Source organism: Pan paniscus, chromosome X, assembly GCF_029289425.2.
Source record: "Pan paniscus chromosome X, NHGRI_mPanPan1-v2.0_pri, whole genome shotgun sequence".
NCBI lineage: Eukaryota > Metazoa > Chordata > Mammalia > Primates > Hominidae > Pan > Pan paniscus.
In genome coordinates, this window is record NC_073272.2 from 54,574,965 (window position 1) to 54,596,748 (window position 21,784).

General features: G+C 47.3%; 1 protein-coding gene across 18 annotated transcripts in view; it reads right to left on the minus strand.

Moving 5' to 3' along the window:
* Nucleotides 1–476: 476 nt before the first annotated feature.
* Nucleotides 477–21,784, minus strand: part of KDM5C (lysine demethylase 5C) — a 49,253-nt gene continuing 27,945 nt past the window's right edge. For 5 of the 18 annotated variants that reach the window (XM_003805896.7, XM_008976375.4, XM_063601735.1 and 2 more), the window contains 8 exons: nt 20,917–21,275; nt 20,149–20,287; nt 19,464–19,643; nt 19,164–19,301; nt 18,372–18,971; nt 18,006–18,084; nt 17,670–17,869; nt 16,366–17,565 (listed from right to left, as the gene is read on the minus strand). In XM_003805896.7, the coding sequence (XP_003805944.1) occupies nt 17,200–17,565; nt 17,670–17,869; nt 18,006–18,084; nt 18,372–18,971; nt 19,164–19,301; nt 19,464–19,643; nt 20,149–20,287; nt 20,917–21,275 (2,061 nt within the window). In that variant the 3' untranslated portion in view covers nt 16,366–17,199. Of the gene's footprint in view, nt 845–15,289; nt 15,831–16,365; nt 17,566–17,669; nt 17,870–18,005; nt 18,085–18,371; nt 18,972–19,163; nt 19,302–19,463; nt 19,644–20,148; nt 20,288–20,916; nt 21,276–21,784 lie in introns of those variants that run through there. The other 13 variants (XM_008976379.6, XM_008976409.6, XM_034950318.3 and 10 more) reach the window with 9 other exon arrangements.

The window sequence follows — 21,784 nt, forward strand, 5'->3', positions numbered from 1 at the left end:
CTGTAATCCCAGCACTTTGGGAGGCCAAGGTGGGCAAATCACTTGAGGTCAGGAGTTCGAGACCAGCCTGGTCAACATGGTGAAACCCCATCTCTACTACAAATACAAAAATTAGCTGGGTGTGGTGGTGCACACCTGTAGTCCCAGCTACTTGGGAGGCTGAGGCAGGAGAATGGCTTGAACCTGGGAGGTGGAGGTTGCAGTGAGCTGAGATTGCACCACTGTACTCCAGCCTGGGCGACAGAGCAAGACTCTGTCTTAAAACAAAACAAAAAAAAGTCTGCTTATGTATACCAGGAAATATGTACAAAAATGTTCTAGCAGCATTGTTTATACAGTTAAATATCAGAATGTTCCAAATGCCTTTCAAAAGTAGAGTTGACAGATTATGGTAGATTCATAAAATGAAATACTGTTGCTGAACACCAGGGGTTCAGCCTAGGTCTGGTTGCTTGCTGCACAGAAAGCCAATCACTGAGATGAATATTGCCAGGGAAGAACAGCTTTAATGCCAGTAATGTCAGCCAGGAGATGGGAGACCAGTCTCAAATCCATCTCTCCAATTGACTAAAGTTAGGGGTTTATATAGTAGGGAAGGAACGTAAAACAAGAATTAGGGAGGAGTAAGGAAGAGGAGTTGGTCAACGGGCAGCAGGTGGTTGGATGAGGGGTCTGGTGTCTCACCGTAACCATATGCAGGAAAACAGAAATTCGGGAGGTATAAAGAAGAGGAGTTTGTCAACAGGCAGCAGCCATGTCTCATTGTCTGGATGTGGTGATATGGGAGATTTCAGTTCCTCGATTCTCTCTGGGAGGCCTGATGGTTGGTTTCCTGAGAAAGGAACTCAGATAAAAACAAATATAAGTTTCTCAATTTTCAGTTTAGTGCAAAAACTGGGTTGATTTCAATACTATACAGGCAAGAAGATAAAGCACAGCTATATGTTAAAACGTGGATCAATCTTAAAAGCATAATGTTGAATGAAAGAAACCAAACACAAGAGAATACATACTGTACGACTCTATGATGTTAATAAAAACAGGCAAAACTAAACTACACAAATAGGAAGTCATGCTTAAGTGGTAAAATGTTAAAGAAAAGTAAGGAAGTGGTGACCATAAAAGTCAATGTTTGGATCCTGAATCAAACAATCTAACTATTAAAAGATATATTTTGGTCGGGTGTGGTGGCTCACACCTGTAATCCCAGCACTTTGTGAGGCCAAGATGGAAGGATCACTTGAGGCTGGAAGTTAGAGACCAGACTGGGCAACAGAGCAAAACTCTATCTCTACAAAAAAAATTCAAATTAGGTGCACTTGGTTTCTCAAGTCACCCACTTAGCCCTCTTCCAAGTTGTACTTTCCTTCTTTTCTTTCCTTTCCTTACTGTTCTAAAGCTTTTAAATAAACTTTCACTCCTGCTTTGAAAAAAATAAAAATTAGCCAGGTGTGGTGGTGTATGCCTGTAGGCCCAGCTACTCGGGAGGCTGAAGCTGGAGGATCACTGGAGCCCAGAAGTTTGAGGTTACAGTTTGAGCTATGATTGTGCTGCACTCCAGCCTGGATGACAGAACAAGACCCTGCATTTTAAAAAAAATGTTTTTTATTTGTAAATAATTTTTCAAAATATGTTTTTAGTTAAATTGGGAACATCTGAATATAATGACATTCATTTGACTATGATGACAGTAAGGAATGATTGTGAATTGTGTTAGGTGTACTAATCGTTTTGTAATTACATAAGGAAATGTCTTCATGTCATGTTTCACAATTTTAAAAGGCAAATAAAACAGGAAACAATGTTTGTATGAATGCCCTCTAATTGTAACAGGAATGATCCTTCAGGTAAATAATGTCCTTGCATCTGTGAAACTTCTACCTACAGACACTAAGAAACAACAGATTCCTGTTTGGAGTAATAATCAGTTATATCATTTGATTTAAACTGACTCAGCTTAATGTTTAATAAGTAAATTGTTAAATGTTTGAGAAGGAAACAGGTCTACTTGTACACGTCTTTCTGGTCTGTTCTAATGTACTCTTTGCTTTGGCTCAGATCAAAATGTTTGAAGAAAAAAACCCTTTATTTTCAGGGTCTCACTCTGTCACCAAGGCTGGAGTACAGTGGCGTGATCACGGCTCACTGCAGTCTCCACCTCCCGGGCTCAAGCAATCCTCCCACCTCAGCCTCCAAAGTAGCTGGGACTATAGGTGCACGCTACTCTGCTCAGCCAATATTTTATTTTTTGTTGAGACAGGGTCTCACTATGTTGTCCAGGCTGGCTTGAACTCCTGGGCTCAAGTGATTCTCCTGCCTCAGCCTCCGAAAGTGTTGGGATTATAGGCCTAAGCCACCATGCCTGGCCAGAAAAGAACTTTATTCTTGCTATTTCAGTGCATTTTTTAAATGCCTGAAATGTGTTCAATATGTCTATATCTTAGAACCTCTGCAACTCAATGTTTTCTGCTTTCAAAGCAAAGTTAAATTGGGAACTTTTAAATGGAGAACATTTGCCTGTATTGGACATGAGGGTATATGTGTATATATGGGTGTTTTAAAGTATACACATGACTGGCCTTTTCATTCTTTGTCTCTATGTGATGCTGTATTTGAGAAGTTATACCTTGTTTTAGTCTAATAATAGGTAGCATATTTTGACCATTTATGAACAACAATAAATACATATTGCTGACATAATTAAGAAAAAACTTTTTAAAAGGCAAGATCATGGTTGTAAACTTTTAGTTCAAGGCATGGTCAGACACTGGGGAGCTTCTTTCACTGCCCTCAAAAAAGAAATCTCCTTTACACCCTTCAAAAAATTAACTCAAAGTGGATCATACACCTAAATGTAAAATGCAAAACTATAAAACCCCTAGAAGATAACATAGGAGAACATGTAAGTGCCCTTGGGTATGGCAATAACTTTTTAGGTTCAACGCCAAAGGCATGATCCATGAAAGAAATGATTGATAAGCTTGACTTCATTCAGATTAAAAACTTCTGCTCTGCAAAAGATACTGTCACCCGGGTGCGATGGCTCATCCTGTAATCCCAGCACTTTGGGTGGCTGAGGTGAGTGGATCAGCTGAGGTCAGGAGTTTGAGACCAGCCTGGCCAACATGGTGAAACCCCATCTCTACTAAAAACACAAAAATTAAATCCGGGGGTGGTGGCTCACGCCTGTAATCCCAGCACTTTGTAAGGCTGAGGTGGGTGGATCACCCGAGGTCAGGAGTTCAAGGCCAGCCTGGCCAACACGGTGAAACCTTGTCTCTACCAAAATACAAAAATTAGCCAGGCATGGTGGCAGGTGCCTATAGTCCCATCTACTTGGGAGGCTGAGGCAGGAGAATCGCTTTAATCCTGGAGGCGGAGGTTGCAGTGAGCCAAGATCGTGCCATTGCACTCCAGTCTGGGTGACGAGCAAAACTCCATCTCAAAAAAAAAAATTCAAAAATTAGCTGCAGTGAGCCGAGATCGTGCCATTGCACTCCAGCCTAGGTGACAGAGAGAGACTCCCTCTCCAAAAAAAAAACAAGACACTGTCAAGAGAATGAGAAAACAAACTATAGACTGGTATAAAGTATTTGCAAAAGACATATCTGATAAAGGATCTTTAAGACACATAAATAACTCTTAAAACTCAACAATAAGAAAAGGAACATCCCGATTTAAAAACAGGCAAAAAAAGCCTGGCATGGTGGCACATGCATGTAGTCCCAGCTACTTGAGGGCTGAGGCAGGAGGATCATTTGACTGAGGAGTTTGAGATGAGCCTGGGCAACACAGCAATACCCCACCTCATAAAAAGAAAAAGGGAAAAGACCTGAACAGACACCTCACCAAAAAAGATATACAGATGGCAAATAAGCATGTTAAAAGATGCTCCACATCATATGTCATTAGGATTTGCAAATTAATACAGGGAGATACCACCACATACCTATTAGTATGGCCAAAATCCAGGACACCGACAATACCAAATGCTGATGAGGATATGGAGCAATGGGAACTCTCATTCATTGCTGATGGGAATGCAAAATGGTTCAGCCACTTTGGAAGACAGTTTGGTAGGTTCTTACAAAACTAAACATATTCTTACCTTACCATTCAGCAATCACACTCTTTTGTATTTGCCCAAGTGATTTGAAAATTTACAACTACATAAAAACCTGCAATGGATATTTATAGCCGATTTATTCACAACTGCCCAAACTTGGAAGCAACCAAGATGCCCTTCAGTAAGTAAATAGATAAAATGTGGTACATCCAGACAACAGAATGTTATTCAGCAATAAAGATAAATGAGCTATCAAGCCACCAAGAGACATGGAAGAATCTTAAATGCATATTAATAAGTGAAAGAAGGCAATCTGAAAAGGCTATATACTATATGATTCCTAAATAATAACATTCTGGAATAGGTAAAACTATGGAGACAGTAAAAAAAAATCAGAGGTTGCTAGGAGTTATGGGAGGGAAGTATGAATAGGTGGAACACAGAGGATTTTTAGGGCAATGAAACTACTCTGTATGATACTATAATGGTGGATACATGTCATTATACATTTGTCAAAGCCCATAGAGTGTACAACACCAAGAGTGAACCTTAATGTAAGCTATGTACTTGACCAATTATGTGCCAGTGTATTGACTATAACGAATGTACCACTCTGCTGGGGATGTTGATAGTGGGGGAAGCTGTGCCTGTGTAGGAGCAGGGGGTATATGGGATACATACTTTCCACTCAATTTTGCTGTGGACCTAAAACTGCTCAAAGAAATAGAGTCTCATTCTGTCACCCAGGCTTAAGGGCAGTGGTGTGATTTCGGCTCACTGCAACCTCTGCCTCCGGGGTTCAAGCGATTATCTTGCCTCAGCCACCCGAGTAGCTGGGATTACCACCACCACACCCGGCTAATTTTTTTTTTTTTTTTTTTGAGATGGAGTCTCGCTGTCGCCCAGGCTGGAGTGCAGTGGCGCGATCTCGGCTCGCTGCAGGCTCCGCCCCACAGGGGTTCACCCCATTCTCCTGCCTCAGCCTCCCAAGTAGCTGGGACTACAGGCGCCCGCCACCTCGCCCGGCTAATTTTTTGTATTTTCAGTAGAGACGGGGTTTCACCATGTTAGCCAGGATGGTCTCGATCTCCTGACCTCGTGATCCGCCCGCCTCGGAAATTTTTGTATTTTTAGTAGAGGAGGGGTTTCAACATGTGGGCCAGACTGGTGTTGAACTCCTGGCCTCAAGTGATCCACCCACCTCGGCCTTCCAAAGTGCTGGGATTAGAGGTGTGAGCCACCACGCCTAGCCTATATTTATATATATATTTTGTTTGTTTGTTTGTTTGTTTTTTGTTTTTAAGTAATCTTTTTATCTCTTCCAGGCACAGGACTGATGCAGCCTGAAATCAGACATAAAACCAAATCCTGCAGGTTGCTGAATTACAACGCAGGTTGAATTCATAGGATCTCCAGGTCTCATATGCAAAAACATGGCTACTGATTAGGGAACAATGGGACCTTGAGACTAGGAATAGGAACATCAGGATTGATTTGGATAGATCTGAGCACCCTAAACCCCAACCCTCACTGAGTTTCCCCTGGCAGCAGAAGCAGCCCTTCTTCCCCAGTCTATGGGGCTGGTCCTGCCTGACTTGGGGACCCTCTCACTGTTAGGCTAATCTTTTCAAGATCCACCCGTATCATCTCTTGCTGCCTCCAGACCCATTACTGAATTCAGATTCCTGTATGTCCCAGGAAGTAAAGTCAAACCTATGAGGAGAAAGCACACACACACAAATGATAAGATTTAGCTAATTTATACCGGCAGAAACCTTCATAATATGGGTGACAGAGTGAGACCATGTCTCAAAAAAAAAAAAAAGAAAGAAAAAGAAAAAGAAAAAAAGAAACCTCCATAATATGTGAGAACTGATTCTATGGATGATAGATCGGGAAAAAGAAGTGTAATTTTTGATTGGGCCAAACTTTTTTTTTTTTTGAGACGGAGTCTCGCTCTGTCTCCCAGGCTGGAGTGCAGTGGAGCGATCTCAGCTCACTGCAAGCTCCGCCTCCTGGGTTCACGCCATTCTCCTGCCTCAGCCTCCCGAGTAGCTGGGACTACAGGCGCCCACCACCACACCTGGCTAATTTTTTGTATTTTTAGTAGAGACAGGGTTTCACTGTGTTAGCCAGGACGGTCTCGATCTCCTGACCTCGTGATTAGCCCGCCTCAGCCTCCCAAAGTGCTGGGATTACAGGCATGAGCCATCCTTTTTTTTTTTTTTTTTTTTTTTTGATACGGATTTTCGCTCTTGTTGCCCAGGCTGGAGTGCAATGGCTTGATCTCGGCTCACCACAACCTCCACCTCCCGATTTCAAGTGATTCTCCTGCCTCAGCCTCCCGAGTAGCTGGGATTACAGGCATCCACCGCCAGGCCTGGCTAATTTTGTATTTTTAGTAGAGACGGGTTTCTCCACGTTGGTCAGGCTGGTCTCGAACTCCCGACCTCAGGTGATCCACCCACCTTAGCCTCCCAAAGTGCTGGGATTACAGGTGTGAGCCACCGCGCCTGGCTGGGCCAAACTTTTTCATTGTGGTAAACTATATATAACATAAAAATTTCTGGAAAGGCTCACTGTAGCTGCCACCTCCCAGGTTCAAGTGATTCTCCTGCCTCAGCCTCCCAAGTAGCTGGGATTACAGGCACATGCCACCACGCCCAGCTAATTTTTGTATTTTTGGTAGAGATGGGTTTCACCATGTTGGCCAGGATGGCCTCGAACTCCTGACCTCAGGTGATCCGCCCACCTTGGCCTCTCAGAGTGCTGGGATTACAGGCGTGAGCCACTGCGCCTGGCCTCCTTTGCCCATTTTTAAATTGAATTGCTTGTCTTTTTGTTGTTGAGTTGTAGGAGTTGTTTGTATATTCTGGATAGTAAATCCTTATCAGATATATGACTGCAAATATGTTATCTTATTCTGTAGGCTGTCTTTTCACTTTCTTGATGTCCTTTGATGCACAAAATTTTTAATTCTGATGAAGTCCAATTTATCTGTTTTTTCTGTTGTTGCTCATGCTTGTAGTGTCACACCTGAGACTGTTGCCACATCCAAGGTCATGAACATTAACTCCTATGTTTTCCTCCAGTTTTATGGTTTTAGGACTTAAATTTAGGTCATTAATCCATTTTGAGTTAATGGTATCTGGTGTGAATTAGGCATCCAACTTCATACTTTTGCATGTGAAAATCCAGTTGTCCCAGCACCATCTGTTGAAGAGACTAATCTCTCCCCCCATTGAATGGACTTGGCACTCTTGTAAAACATCAATTGGTGGCTGGGCACAGTGGCTCACACCTGTAATCCCAACATTTTTGGGAGGCTGAGGTGGGAGGACTGCTCGAGCCCAGGAGTTTGAGGCCAGTCTGGGCAACAGAGTGAGACCCTGTCTCTACAAAAAAAAAAAAAAAAAAAAAAAAAATTAGCTGGGTGTATTGGCACATGCCTTTTAAATCCCACCTACTTGGGATGCTGAGGTAGGAGGATCATTTGAGCCCAGGAGTTTGAGGCTGCAGTGAGCCTCAAACTGCAGTGAGCCAAGATTACGCCACTGCACTCCAGCCTGGGCAACAGAGCAAGACTGTGTCTTGAAAAAAAAAAATTGGCCATTTGACTTTGTTCTTTTTTTTCTAAGATTGTTTTGGCTATTCACGGCCCCTTGTAATTCCATATGAATTTGAGGATCAGCTTTTTCATTTCTTTTTTTTTTCTTTTTTTTTTTTGAGACGGAGTCTCGCTCTGTCACCCAGGCTGGAGTGCAGTGGCGCGATCTCAGCTCACTGCAACCTCCGCCTCCCAGGTTCAAGCAATTCTTCTGCCTCAGCCTCCCGAGTAGCTGGGATTACAGGCATGGATTACCATGCCCGGATAATTTTTTAAAATTATTTTTAGTAGATACGGGGGTTTCACCATGTTGGCCAGGCTGGCCTCGAACTCCTGACCTCGTGATCTGCCCGCCTCAGCCTCCCAAAGTGCTGGGATTACAGGCATAAGCAACCGCACCCCGCTAGCTTTTTCATTTCTGCAAAAAAGCTGTTGGAATTTTCATAAGGACTGTGTTGAATCTGTAGATCACTTTGGCTAGTATCAACATCTTATCAGTATTAAGTCTTCCAATCTATGAACATGAGATGCCTTTCCATTTCTTTAGATCTTTAATTTCTTTCACCAATGTTTCATGGTTTTCAATATACAAGTCTTTCTCCTCCTTGATTAAATTTATTCCTAGATATTTTATTCTTTTAGATGCTATTGTAAATTGAATTGTTTTCTTAACTTCATTTTGGATTGCTCATTGCTAGTGTATAAAAGCACACTGCTTTTTTGTGTTGATCTTGCACCTTGCAACTTTGCTGAATTTATTAGCTGTATGCCTTTTTTATTTTTTTAAGAGAGATGAGGTCTCATTCTGTCACCTAGGCTGGAATGCAGTGGCATGATCATAGCTCACTACAGCCTCAAACTCCTGGACTCAAGGGAGCCTCCTTCCTCAGCCTCCCGTGTAGCTGGGAGTACAGACACACATCACCATGCCCAGCTAATTTTTAAAATTTTTTTGTAGAGATGGGGTCTTGCTATGTTGCCTAAGCTGGTCTCGAACTCCTGGCTTCAAGCAGTCCTCCCACCTCAGCCTCCCAAAGTGCTGGGATTATAAGTGTTGGCTACCACACCCAGCCTGAAATGCCTTTTCTGCATCAAGTGAGATGATCATGTGTTTCTTTTCCTTTGTTCTATTAATGTGATGTTATTACCTTGATCGATTTTCTTATGTTGAACTATTCTTGCATTCCTAAGATAAATCCCACTTGGCCAAGACGTATCCTACTTTTAATATGCTGTTGGATTTAATTTGCTAGTATTTTGTTGGGGATTTTGCATCTATATTCATAAAGGATATTTGTCTGTAATTTTATTTTCTTGTGATGTCTTTATCTGGTTTGGGTAGGGCCAAACTTTTCAGTATGGGTACACTCATCAGCAATCCTGGATGTACTTTGTTAGTTGAAGCAGCTAGGAGTATTTCTAAAAATTGTTCTATTGATTGACCAAAACCTCTACTCAATAGTAGCTTGTGTTAAATGAGGTTAAGATGCCAGAAATTCCATGGTACAGTGTAGGCAGGGGAATCCATCGTTTAGGGCAATAAGAATGTTGGAATCGATTAGTCATATGTAACACATTCAACTCACCCTTTTGACTATGTGGACATTGACATTCCTTTCACAGGACTTTGAGAAATACACTGTGGTAGAGACTAGCTAAGTGGTCATTAAACTTGTTTCCTCTTCCTCCTAGGGACAGATTTAGACTACATTTGTCAGTGTCCCTTACAGTTGGGTATGCCCATTGTCTGAGTTCTGGCTAATGGAATATGAGAAGTGATGTGTGCTACATCCGGCTCATAGAAACCTCCCACATGGTCTTTTCCTCTTCTGGCTATTTAGGATGGAGATGACAATAAATACAATGATGACCATGTTTTGAAGATGGCAGACCTTCTAGACAGAAGTGCCTAAGCCTCTGAATCATCACTTAGAAGAGGGAAACTCAATTATTAACACCTGTTTTGGAATACTACAGAAGCAAGAAGTAAACTTGTCTTAAATCTCAGAAAATTTTTTTCTGTCCCAGGAGCCAGCTTTACCTTAACTAGTACATGAATGAGTACCAGTATTACAAAGCATTGCAGTGATTTATTTCTGCAGGTGAGGGTCATGGTGAGAAATCATGAATGGGCTCCCTGATTTCAATGGAGGTGACAGGTTCATCTCCAAAGAGAAGTTGGGTCTCGTTCTTATAATGGATAGCACAGCCATAGCAATAATCAGGTTTGACCCGTGGAGGTTTGTATAACAGTGGATAATTAAGGATAGTTTCCCTAGGACCAAAATAGGTAGCCTGATAAAGTCCTAGTTGTTATATAACCCCAATAATCTTCTACTCTGGAAAATGGAGGCCTGATCTTGTCCTCAAAAATGTGGCATCCCAGCCTCTTCCCCAGTTCGTAGACCAGAGCCCCTTGAATGAAGGGGAGGGTCCATCTGAAGAAGGACCTTGCTACACTTTTCACAAGTGTGTATGGCAAAATCTCCCTCCTTGCTTTCCTCACAGAGACCTGCAGCCACAGTCATTGTACACTGGGGACAGGGAAATATCCAGGCCTTTGAAATAGACTGGATATTGGTTCTGAATTAATGTTAATCTCTGGTGATCCAGATTGCCACTGCAGCCCATCAGTCAGAGTGGGATGGGGTTATACATGAAGTTTTGATCTGAGTCTTTCTTACACTGGGCCCAGAAGAAATCCTGTGGTGATTTCTCCAGTTCTTGGATATACTATTCGAATCTACACAGTATAGATGGCATAAAGGGGAGGAGGACTACAGCTGAAGAGCAAGTTAAAGACTCAAGAAATGGGGGATAAAATTGGAGGTGGCAATATCGTGATAACAGAAGTCCCAGGAGCAGAGAAAAATAAAAATGGAAAAGTGGGCCTATTTTGTGAATGAATGGCTGAGCATAGGACTCCAAGTGACCCAGGCAAGCTGAGCTCCCCATGGTGAGTTGTGTGTTAACTGTCTCATCAAGCCATGAAGTTATCTATGTGCAGTAGCACTCCACCACCGAATAGAATAGAGTTATACAAGCAGGCCTAGATGATGAATAAGCTGCCTGAGCAAGTGAATCATACTCCCAACTGCTGTACTGCCATCCCTCTCTCACCCACACCTGAAGCCTCATGGGGAATTCCCTGTGACCAGGTGACTAAGGGATACAATATTCTATTCCAGCTTGGTTTATACATAGCCCTGCATGATATGCTGGCCCTGCTGAAGTAGCTAGCTGTAGTGTTACAGCCCTACTTAGGGTTGATCCTGAAGGACAGTGAGAAGGGAAATTCTCCCAGTAGAACAACTGCCTGGTCACATAGCTGGTCAGAGGTATAGATAGGTTTCCACTGTTTCATGAGTAGTTGTTAATGATTCGGCTAAATGGTGAAGGACTTGGAAATAACAGGACTGAAATATTATTGACAAGGTCTGAGGAAGAGCATATGGCTGTCCCTCTTGGAATGGGCAGAGATATTCACGTCCCACATAAATAAGCACCAGAGAGAGTCCACTGCAGAAGAGGAGCTCAATCAAGTAGACAGGTAGGTGTCCTGTTCTGTGATGTCAGTCAGCCTCTTATCTGTCACCCTTTTCTTTGCCCAATGGATTCCTGAACAAAATGGCCATGGTGGCAGGCATGGAGGTTATGCATGGACTCCACAATATGGACTTCCACCAAGACCAATCTGGCTATAAGCCACTGCTGAGTGCCCAACCTGCCAACAGAACAGTAACCCAAGCCCCCCTGTGGAACTATTTCTTGGTGGCAGCTGATTACAGACAGGACAAAATGAAAAAAAGCCACTGGACCCCCAAAATTCTACTGGCAGGAAGCAAACTGGGGAAACTGTTCAGCTGCAAACATTTGCTGCCTTTCATGAAAAAGGAAGGCACAGAGGGTAAAACCAAGAGATCAGAGGGCAGAGCCTTAGAATATTATTCCCAGGCCTTGACATCTAATCAAGAAACTTCCATTTTCCCAGCTGGATTTCAGAGTTGTTAGTTATAGACCAGTAACTCCTTTATGTCTCCCATTTCCCCTCTTTTTGAACCAGAATGTCTGTAGTAGTTGTCCTATGGCTACCCCACCATTGTACCTAGGGTGTGTTGGGGACAGATAACTTGCCTCTTAAGTCTCACAAATCAGCCAGGCACGGTGGCTCATGCCTGTAATCCCAGCACTTTGGGAGGCCAAGGTGGAAGGATTGTTTGAGCCCAGGAGTTTGAGAACAGTCTGGGCAATATAGTAAGATCTCGTCTCTATAACAAAATAAAAATAAAAAATAATTTTCTTTTTTTTTTTTTGAGACGGAGTCTCGCTCTGTAGCCCAGGCTGGAGTGCGGTGGCGTGATCTCGGCTCACTGCAAACTCCGTCTCCCAGGTTCAAGCGATTCTCCTGCCTCAGCCTCCAGGCGCCCACCACCACTCCCGGCTAATTTTTTGTATTTTTAGTAGAGACGGGGTTTCACCGTGTTAGCCAGGATGGTCTCGATCTCCTGACCACATGATTCGCCCGCCTCGGCCTCCCAAAGTGCTGGGATTACAGACGTGAGCCACTGCACCCGGCCAAAAAATAATTTTTTACAAAAAAACAATTGTCTCACAAATCTAAAGATGGAGAAAAATAGTAGTTAAGAAGCCATACTCAAACAGCCTCTTTCATATATGGACCTGATTTAGATGTTCTGGATTTTGGGGCAATGCTGTAACTGGATGAGACTTTGAGAGACTTTGGGAAGTGGTGAATGTATATTGCATGAGGAAGCAACATGAATCACCAGCACCAGTGGAAAAACTATAGTTGTCAGTCTCCAAGATGACCCCCAATGACCCCCCGCCTCCTGGTATTCACACCTTTGTGTAATCCCCTCCCATTGAGTGTGGCCTGGACCTAGTAACTAACCTACTTTTTTTTTTTTTTTTTTGAGACGGAGTTTGCACTTGTTGCCCAGACTGGAGTGCAATGGCGCGATCTTGGCTCACCGCAACCTCTGCCTCCCGGGTTCAAGCAATTCTCCTGCCTCAGCCTCCTGAGTAGCTGGAATTACAGGCACCCGCGACGACACCCAGCTAATTTTGTACTTTTAGTAGAGATGGGGTTTCTCCATGTTGGTCAGGTTGGTCTCGAACTCCTGACCTCAGGTGATCCGCCCGTCTCAGCTTCCCAAAGTGCTGGGATTACAGGTGTGAGCCACTGTGCCCGGCAGTAACTGACTTACTTCTAACGAATAGAATATTGCAAAAGTGATGGGATGTCACATCTGAAATTAAGTTATAAAGACTATGAGTTCTGTCTGGCATGTGGGCACTCTCCTTCTATCTCTAGCTCATCTTACTTGTTTGCTGTGATGAAGCAAGCTGCCATATTGTGAGCCACCCTATGAAAGGGTGCACATGGCAAGGAACCTGAGAGTGACCCCCAGCCAACAGCCAGCAAGACTGAATATGCCAACAGCCACGAGTCAGCTTGAAAGCAGATCTTTCCCCAGTCAAGCCTTGAGATGACTGTAGCCCCAGCTCACACCTTGCTGGCTGTGAGACCCTGAAATAGAAACTCAGCTAAGTTGTGCCCAGATTCCTAACCACAGGGACTGTGAGATAAAATGTTGTTTTAAGCCACTGTTTTTGAGGTAATTTGTTATGTAGCAAATATATAACCAATAGAGATAGGCGTGGAGGTTATGTACCTCGGCAATATGAACTTCCAACCTACCAAGGCCACTGTGGCCCTAGCACTGCTGAATTCCCAACCTACCAACAGCGGAGATCAACACTGAGCTCCCACTGTGAACTATTTCCGGATTGCAGGCTGATTACTTTGGACCCCTTCTGTCTAGCACAGGCCTTAGGGTCACAGAGATTTGGTGAAAATCCCAGCTCTGCCAGGCTGATATGCTTAGGTGAGGCCTGTTTTCCTAGGGGTCTGTTTCCTGTGTCTGTTGGGGACTTTGTGAAATACCTCACATGGAGCTGAGCACCCAGGTGGAGGTTCACAAGGGGCTGTTCCCCTTCCTTTCATGTGAGTGCCCAGGGGCAAGAACCCTGTTCCTCTGCTTCCTAACCCCTCTTCTCCCATCACAATTTCAGGTCTTCTGGGAAGCATGGTTAGTGTCTGCCCCTTCAAGGACCCACTGACCATGTACCTCAGACCCCAGGCGCCACTCCCAAGGGGTGGTATCCTGTACCACTGGACTCTGCAATGCAAAGGAAACAGTCATATGCACAGTGTGGAGCTCCAACTGATGCTCCTACCTCCTTCTAAACTAGATTGCGGGCCCTTGGCCTGGAAGTGGAGACAGACTGAGGCCTGGGCCTTGCCTTCCCTCCAGAAGCTCCAGAGCTTGGGGGTGGGAGGAGAGACAGACCTATTAATCTTAGTGTGTTTCAGACACCAGGTAAGGCACAGGTGGAGACACTAAGGAGAAGGGGAAGAAGGGTTCAGTTGGGCCTGAAGGGTTTGGGTAAAGTCCTTAATAGAAGTGATGTCTCTTTCCATCCCCTTGTCACCTGCAGATTCAGGAGCCATCCTGAGGGATGTGGCAACATTTGGGAGGACTCGGCAGCTAGGTGATATCTCTATAATAGAAAATGACTTTGAGGTGAGAAGATACCCACTGCTTCCCTGACCTCATTCTCCCCAGCCCCTTATCTGAGGGGGAGGGTGTCCCCTGAGCCAGTCCCCCTCCCTTTCTAGGGGAGTATCTGGGAAAGAGGGCAGATTTGGAACCAGAGAAAGCTCTCTGGAAGAGGTTAGATTTGATCTGGGTCTTGCAGGATGATGGCCAGGGCCTCTCCTGCCGAGTTCATGGAATGCATGTCTGCTGTGAAGGAGTGTGTGAGGGATGGGACACAGACGTGCCAACATGGTAAAGGCTGTCTGAAAACTGGTGAAGGATGGGCCTATACCAGGGAGGCCTCCGTCCTGGGCCAAGCAGTTCTCTAACCTGGGAGTTGCTTCAGGTTGTAGGCACCATCTCTTCCTCTCCTGTCTGGACACTTCCTGTGGCTGACTGCCTTGGCAGTGGTAGTTAAGTGCTGAGATTGAGCCCCTTCCTGCCCATCCCAGCTCTCACACTCATCTCTCCTGTCAGCTCCTCCAACCCCCTTTTCATGATCAATTCCAGCCAAAAGGTCAGCCTCTTCCCCTAGACTGAGACCTGGGGTCAAACTGGACCCGACAGGGTTGTCCACGGACTCCTCTCTCTCTCCTTACTTGTATAGCCTAGGGTCCCAACTGGAAGACTAGATGAAGCAGGGCTGAGCCAGACCTTCCCACCAATCAAAGCTGCCAGAAGAGGGCGGGCTTTCTTATTTACCACTAGGTTCCTATCAGCTGCAAATATTGGGAAGGGGGAATGAAACCCATGAACGTTCAGATGAGAAAGCAAAATAAGAGTGGCAGTGTGCTAAGCTCCTGGGCTAGGGATCAGGACCCAGCCTTTAGCCTCCTCACAGCCCCTTGAGAGGACGGAAAGCCCTTGAGGCAGGCATGATAGGAAGCTGACTGGCTTAGGGCTTCCATGCTCTTGCTTCCTCCTTTGTATCCTCGTATCATGGGCAGACTCCAAACACAGAACACTCAAGACCACAAAGAATGGTTCTTAGCCTTTGGAGGGTCAAGGATCCCTTTATGAATCTGATACAAGCTGGTTAGTCTTCTTGTCAGAAAAACACATGCATGCAAACACCCACAAAAACATGTAAACAATCTGTTGATGGTCCCTGATTTAGTCCAGCACCCTCATCTTAAAGACTTTGGGACTCAGAAGGGAGATCTTTCCAACTACTATGGGACCATTATTGGGCTTGAAACCACTTTGCTAAGTGAAAGAAGCTAGACACAAAGGATCACATATTATACGATTCCATTTATGTAAAATGTCCAGAATAGGCAAATGGGATGAGGGGTAAAGGACGCCTAAGGGATATGGAGTTTCTTTCTGCAGTGATGAAAATGTTCTGAAATTTTTTTTCGAATGATGGCTGCACAACTCTGAATATACTAAAAGCTATTTAATTGTATACTTTTAAGTGGGTGACTGTATGGTATGTACATTATATATCAATAAGCTGTCTTAAAAAAGTGAACTCAGGGGTTGCAAATGACCACACATCTGAGCTTTAGTCCCCATTCATCAGGGGCATAACCTGTGGAGAAAAATCAGGGAATTATGCAGTATATGGGTTAGACAGGAAAACATTCTAGGAAGAACGAGATTCTATGTATCATCTTAAGGGCAATAAAGCATCATGGAAGGTTTTAAGCAGTATATAATCAGATCTACACTTCAGAAACGCCCCAAATCACTGAATTGTACATTTCAAACAAGTGAATTTTATAGTATGTAAATTATATCTCAATAAAGCCATTAACAAAAAAATCCCTTTGGGAGCTTGAGGAGGATAAACTGGAGGGCATCAACTGGGGGAGGCTGTAGTGTAGGAGTTTGGGTGAGGGGGCCCGAGCCCATCTGTTTGGACTTGAGGGAAAGTGGCTTGGGGTTAGAGTCGGGGGAGGATCAGAATGTCTTGCCCAAGGTTAAGAAGCTGGTGGAACTTGATTTCAGAACCCAGAGCTCCCTGGCTTCAGCCCTAGTGCTCCTGCCAGCACTACAGCTGCTCCACTGACTGGTGATGGAAGCACTGTCTTCCCCGTCTAAGAGAAATGCACTTCAGAAACATGTTTCCAAAAAATGTTTCTAAGGGTTTTATTTCTAACAAGAGGAAAATAATAAAATAAAATTAAAATAGGCTTCAGTTGGAACCAAGTTTCTTGTTTTGCTTTTTTTTTTTCTTTTGAACAAATTAATTACACACCAACAATCTTCTTTTATTACAACATGAACCCAGGAGGAGGAAAGGAGACAGGGGAGGACAGGGAGGGAGGACTGAGGTGGTTGTGAGGACAAGCACCAAAAGCTTTCTTCAGATCACAGGGAGCCCTGTTCAGCTCCCCAGCCAAATTCCTTTAAAATAAAAAACTGTGAGCACGGCTATGTGAAGTTTCCTCCTCCTGGGTGGAACAGTCAGGGGAAGGGAGAGGGAGAAGGGGGTAGGAAGGGAGAGGGAGAAGGGGGTAGGAAGGAAGGAAAAGAGGGGAGGAGAGTGGGGGCAGGGGTTAGTGTAGCATGGCCTGGCCAGGACCAGAACTGGGGAGAGAAGGGAGGAGAGTCCCCCAGTTTGCATATACACTGGCCTTGTCTCTGGAATGGTGATGGCCCAGCCCCAGCCACCCCCCTGCCCACCAGCCCATCCATCTATCTGCCTCAGGTGTCTGGGAATGCTGGTTAGAGGCTACCAGGGAGGGAAGACTCCAGGGGCCGGCCCCCAGGAGCTGAGGTCTGAACAATACCTTGGAGTCAGAATACAAAAGTCAAGGGACTCAGGGGTGGGCGGGTAGCAGGGATGGCCACCCCCCTACCCGCCCACCCCCCAAGAAGCAGGCTTGATGGTCAGAAAGAGGATCCTTGAGGCCGAGGGGGGTCTCTGTCAGGGTCTGTGCTAGGCTCAGCCACTGTCACAACTGTTGCTGAGGCGGCTGCTGTGGGCAGGGCAGATGCAGCCGGGGAGTCAGAGTGGAGAAAGGGGCCGAGGGGCCTGAAGTGGTCCCTTCCGCCGGTTCCAAGCCATTCTGGTTCTCCTGGGTGCTGGGGCTGCCAGTGGTGGGGATGGGTGCAGGGGGGCCCTCACCCCCAGTCTCCTCCTCCAGCTCTTCCTCCTCCTGGACCTCCTCAGCCTCTGGCCCTGAGCTCCGTACCCTCTTTGGCTCTAGCTCCTCTCGGGCTGGGTCATCGCCCTCCCCACCCCGATCCACCTTCCGCCGCCGCCGCCTCTCCAGGGCCCGGCCCCGAGCCCGACTCCCGTGACGCTCTGCCTTCTCCAGCTGTGATTACAGACAGGCAGAAAGACAGGTTGTGGGCCAGTGGTCAGGCCTGGGCTCCCTACTCGGCCTGACCTCCTGGCCCGGCCCATGACCCCTCTCCTCACCTCCAGAAGTGTGCGGATCCTCTCCAGGTCTGGGGGCTGTCCAGCCTGCAGCAGCTGCCAGATGCTGTGGTTCTCATCCAGGGTCACCTCGAGCAGGTCCCCCTCCATCATGAGCTCCTCCAAGGGGGCCCGGGTTGCCTCAGGCAGTTCCAACACAGGGCCAGTCAACTGTGGCAACAGCGAGGACAGCAGCTCCAGATCTAGGAGGTTGCAGGAACAAGCGGCATTAGAGGCTGCCCTTGGTCTTATCCCCACCACTACAACAGAGCTGAGGACTACATGGGTCACTATGGTGATGTGCAGTCAACAGCCTACCCACACCACACCTAGACCTACCTCTCTTACCTGAGCCCTCCTCCGGGGCTACCTTCTCAGGACTGGTCACACTGTCTCCATTCTCCAGTAAGCCCTGGACCTGCGGAGGAGAGCAAGAATAGGTAGGGGCAACTGAAGTGAAGAACCAGGCCCTATTCCTCCTCCGCCAACCCCAAACTTGAGACCCTCCGCCTTCTGGAGGAGGAGGGAAGACACAGGCTGCCAGCAGGGAGCAGAGTCTAGGAATCTGGACAGATGCAGAATAGAGTAGGAAGGCTGGTCCAAAGAAAACTGAAAATTGGAGAACAAGGGGCAGGGCCGAGCCTAAACTGGGGTAGGGGCTAGGAGACAAGAATCTGAGGACAAGAGCTGGGCTGAGTAGCTCACCTTAGGCATATCCTTGCCACTGCCCTCTCTGAGGGGGTCAGAAGCAGGGGCTGCAGGGTAGTTAGGAGGCTCCTCAGGTCTAGGTTCAGCCTGTAGCCGTTGGCGGAGCTCAGCCAGCCGTCCCAAAAGAGCAGTCACATCTTCAGAGGCCAGAGCCTGCCTGGCGCGGCCTTGCCAGCTGATGGCCCTCTCTGTGAGGCACTGCAGGGCCTCGCCCTCGGGCAGCCGCACAGGCAGTCTCTGCAGGGCTACCAGCAGTGCCAGGATGGTCTCCAGGCGCGGGCGCCTTGAGCGCATACACAGTGGACACAGGAATTTGGTGTCCCATTCCCACCAGGCCAGCAGTGGGGATGAGGTGGGATTGGGCCTCGGAGAGCTGAGGAGGCGAGGCACTGACACACACCGCCCATGGAACCAGTCCTGACACAGGTCACACTGCAGAGCTCCCGCCCCAGCCGGCACCTGCCCACACACACAGACAGAGGTTGTAGAGGAGGCCGTGGTCGATGATGCCAGTGGACTGGGCTTGGCCGAATTGGTGCGACGCAGCTGCAGGATACCCTCCTTCTCCTTCTGTTCCCCCTCCTTGAAGGCCACGATCTGCCATACCCAGGACAGGAGCAAAGTGGGTCAGCAGCCTACCCCTTCCCTTCTCTGGGCCCCCCCTTAACACCCCCACTCCCAAACCAGGAGAACTGAGGCTCAGGGGACAAGCGGTCTGCTCATGGCCACCCAGCTCAGACACTCTATCATCACCAAGCCCTTCTCCCCATCTGTGTCTAAGCTCCTTACCACAGAGCCTGGGTCCCTGAGGTCCTGCGCAGACAGCCCCAGCAGCTCTGTGTCAGATTTGTACAATCCCAGCTCCTTCTCCATCCACCGGCTGCGCTTGGTGCTGTCTGAGCCAGCATCTGCACATGGGCAGAGAACCTGGGGCAGGCAGACAAGAGAGGGAATGACTGGGCTTCCCTTACATCCCCCGCCTCCTTCCCTCCCTGGTGCCCCTACAAAACCCATGTTATCTCATGAGCCATCTCATAGAAGCCAGGGCAGGCGTTAAGAGACGCTGTAGGTCAAGGTCCCAGGCCTCACCTCCAGCAGCGTGTAGCAAGAATTTTTCTTGAGGAAGGTCTTGGAGGCCTTCTCCCTCCAGGAGTGCGCTGTCAGTACCTGTAGCTCTAGCTGTCTCAGCTCCTCCAGCCCCACAGGTAGGTCCCGGCCCACAGCTACTAGGCCCTCCAAGTCATCCAGGCAGGGGTAGTGGTCACCATTCTAAGGCCAAGGGCGAGAGACAGCTCAGTTCAACTTGCCAATGCTATTGATGCTTACTCTGTGCCTGGCCCTGAGCTGGAAAGATGAACTGGGCTCAGTCTTGAGGGATTAAAAAAATAGGTGTCATCCTAAGGAACAACCACTTGGCTCTCTCCCACAACACCGGCATCTACCGACTGGCTCAGCCCCAAATATCTAGTCAGCCTTCTGTTGTGGTTTGCCTCTTCTCCTCTCCTCCATGCCCCTGCCCTGCTCAGTCCCATACCACCTGCTTCCCTGGCCCACCCATCTCATCCTAACCAGTGCCCTCTCTTCCTTCAGGCCAGCCTCACACTCTTCCTCTCACCCTGCTCATCAGGCACATCTTGCCTCCTGACTACATGCCATGCCCCCTTCCTCTCTCCAGCCAACCCAACCCATCCCAGCAACCCAGCACATCCCAGTGTATATGCCATCTCTTCCCAGCTGGACTGAAGGCCTGGGGTGGGAGTGGCAGGGTCCTCACTTGGATCTCATCAACATCAGCAATCCAGGCCCGGGCCTTAGCAAGAGCCTCCTTGAGAGCCTGGATGTTGGGCAGGTGAACAGGGATGTTTTCCGCTTCACGGATTATGGCCTCAAGTGTGGCTGGTGGATGCTTCTGCCTAAAGGTAAGGAAAAAAAGAACGCTCAGTCTGATGTGGTCTGCCTGACCAGAAGCCCAGCCTGACCACCAGATATATCTGCATGGGCCCCTTGGGTGTCTGTTATTCCTGCTGTCACTTGGGCCTACTTGCTTGTATTCCACCTAAGGGTAGCTGCCAGTCCCTGCTTCCCCAAGACTGCATGCACCCAACTTCATCCCTTCTGCCACAGCTCTTGCACCTCTGTTTGTCTGCCAGTCTGCTGGCCTGCTAGCAATGCCTACATATACAACCTGTATTGTGTAATCTGTTGCTGCAGTTTGTCAACTGCCCTGTGTGGGGTCTTTCTACCAACATCTGCCCATCTGCCTGTCACTTGTGCTTCTGGGTATGCGCACATTAGCCTGTAGGGCTAGTCTTCTAGATAATCTCTATCTGTCCATTTCTGCTTCTCCATCAGCCTCTCTTTGCCTTTAAGTATAGAGTTGTTTTTTAAAAAAACGACAAGATAGACAACAAAAGAGGGGAGAGTCAATACAGTAACACAGGAGCGTGATACCTAAGGCCACCCATGGGCATCCTCTTCTGGGTCTCCACTCAACTTTGATGTTTGGAATAGGGCAGGGAAGGGAAGCAGCAGCTGGACCTACCTGGCCTCCAGGCAGAGGTGGGCTTTCTCCTCCCAGCGTTCAGCAATTGTCAGCAGTTCCTGCAGCTCGGCCTGGGCTTTATCCACAGCAGGGCTAGGGGCTACACTGGCACCCGCGACCAACAGTCCTCGCATGACAGCCAAGGTGCCCCTTCGGGCTGAGGGGGCCAGTGTGCGTTTCACCTCATCCAGCCATCGCGCCTGTTCCACCTGCCGCTGGAGCTGCTGGGCCTCAGGCACCTCCACCCCCAGCTGCCGCCCCCTCTCCAACAGGGACTGCAGTAGCCCTGGACTGGAGGGCAGTGAGGCCAGGGCCTCACGAGCCTCAGCCTGGTAGGCCTCCACCTGTTCCAGAACACCCTACCAGGACACAGGATGAAGAACAAACTCCTCAGCTGGGCCCAGTGAGGGGTTCCACCACCAGATGGAACCTTGTCCCACCTACCTTCTTACCCTCCAAGCTTTTGGGGCAAAGGAGCCTAACATGGGCTGAGCTCTCCTTCTCCAAGCCCTAAGACAGTTGGGGTTCCTAACACTGACTGCTCATTAGAATGCCCTGGGGAATTTAAGAATGCAGATTCCTGGGCCCCACCCTGAGAGATTCTTAATTAACTAATAATTATTAATCTATGCTTTATTTAACTTTTCAGAGGGCTCTGTTCTCAGGGCACCAAGAGACCTCCCTGCCCTAAAAATTGCTATGATTAGTCCTCACATAAACCCTTGTGCTCACCACCCTGGGGTCTGTTGCCCTCTCCATCTCACTCCTCCTCCACCTTCATGAATTTCCCTCCACTTTCCAAGCCCAACAAGCACCCCTGTTACCTCCTTCTCCTCTACCCCTCCTCCAGGAAACCTTACCTGGACTC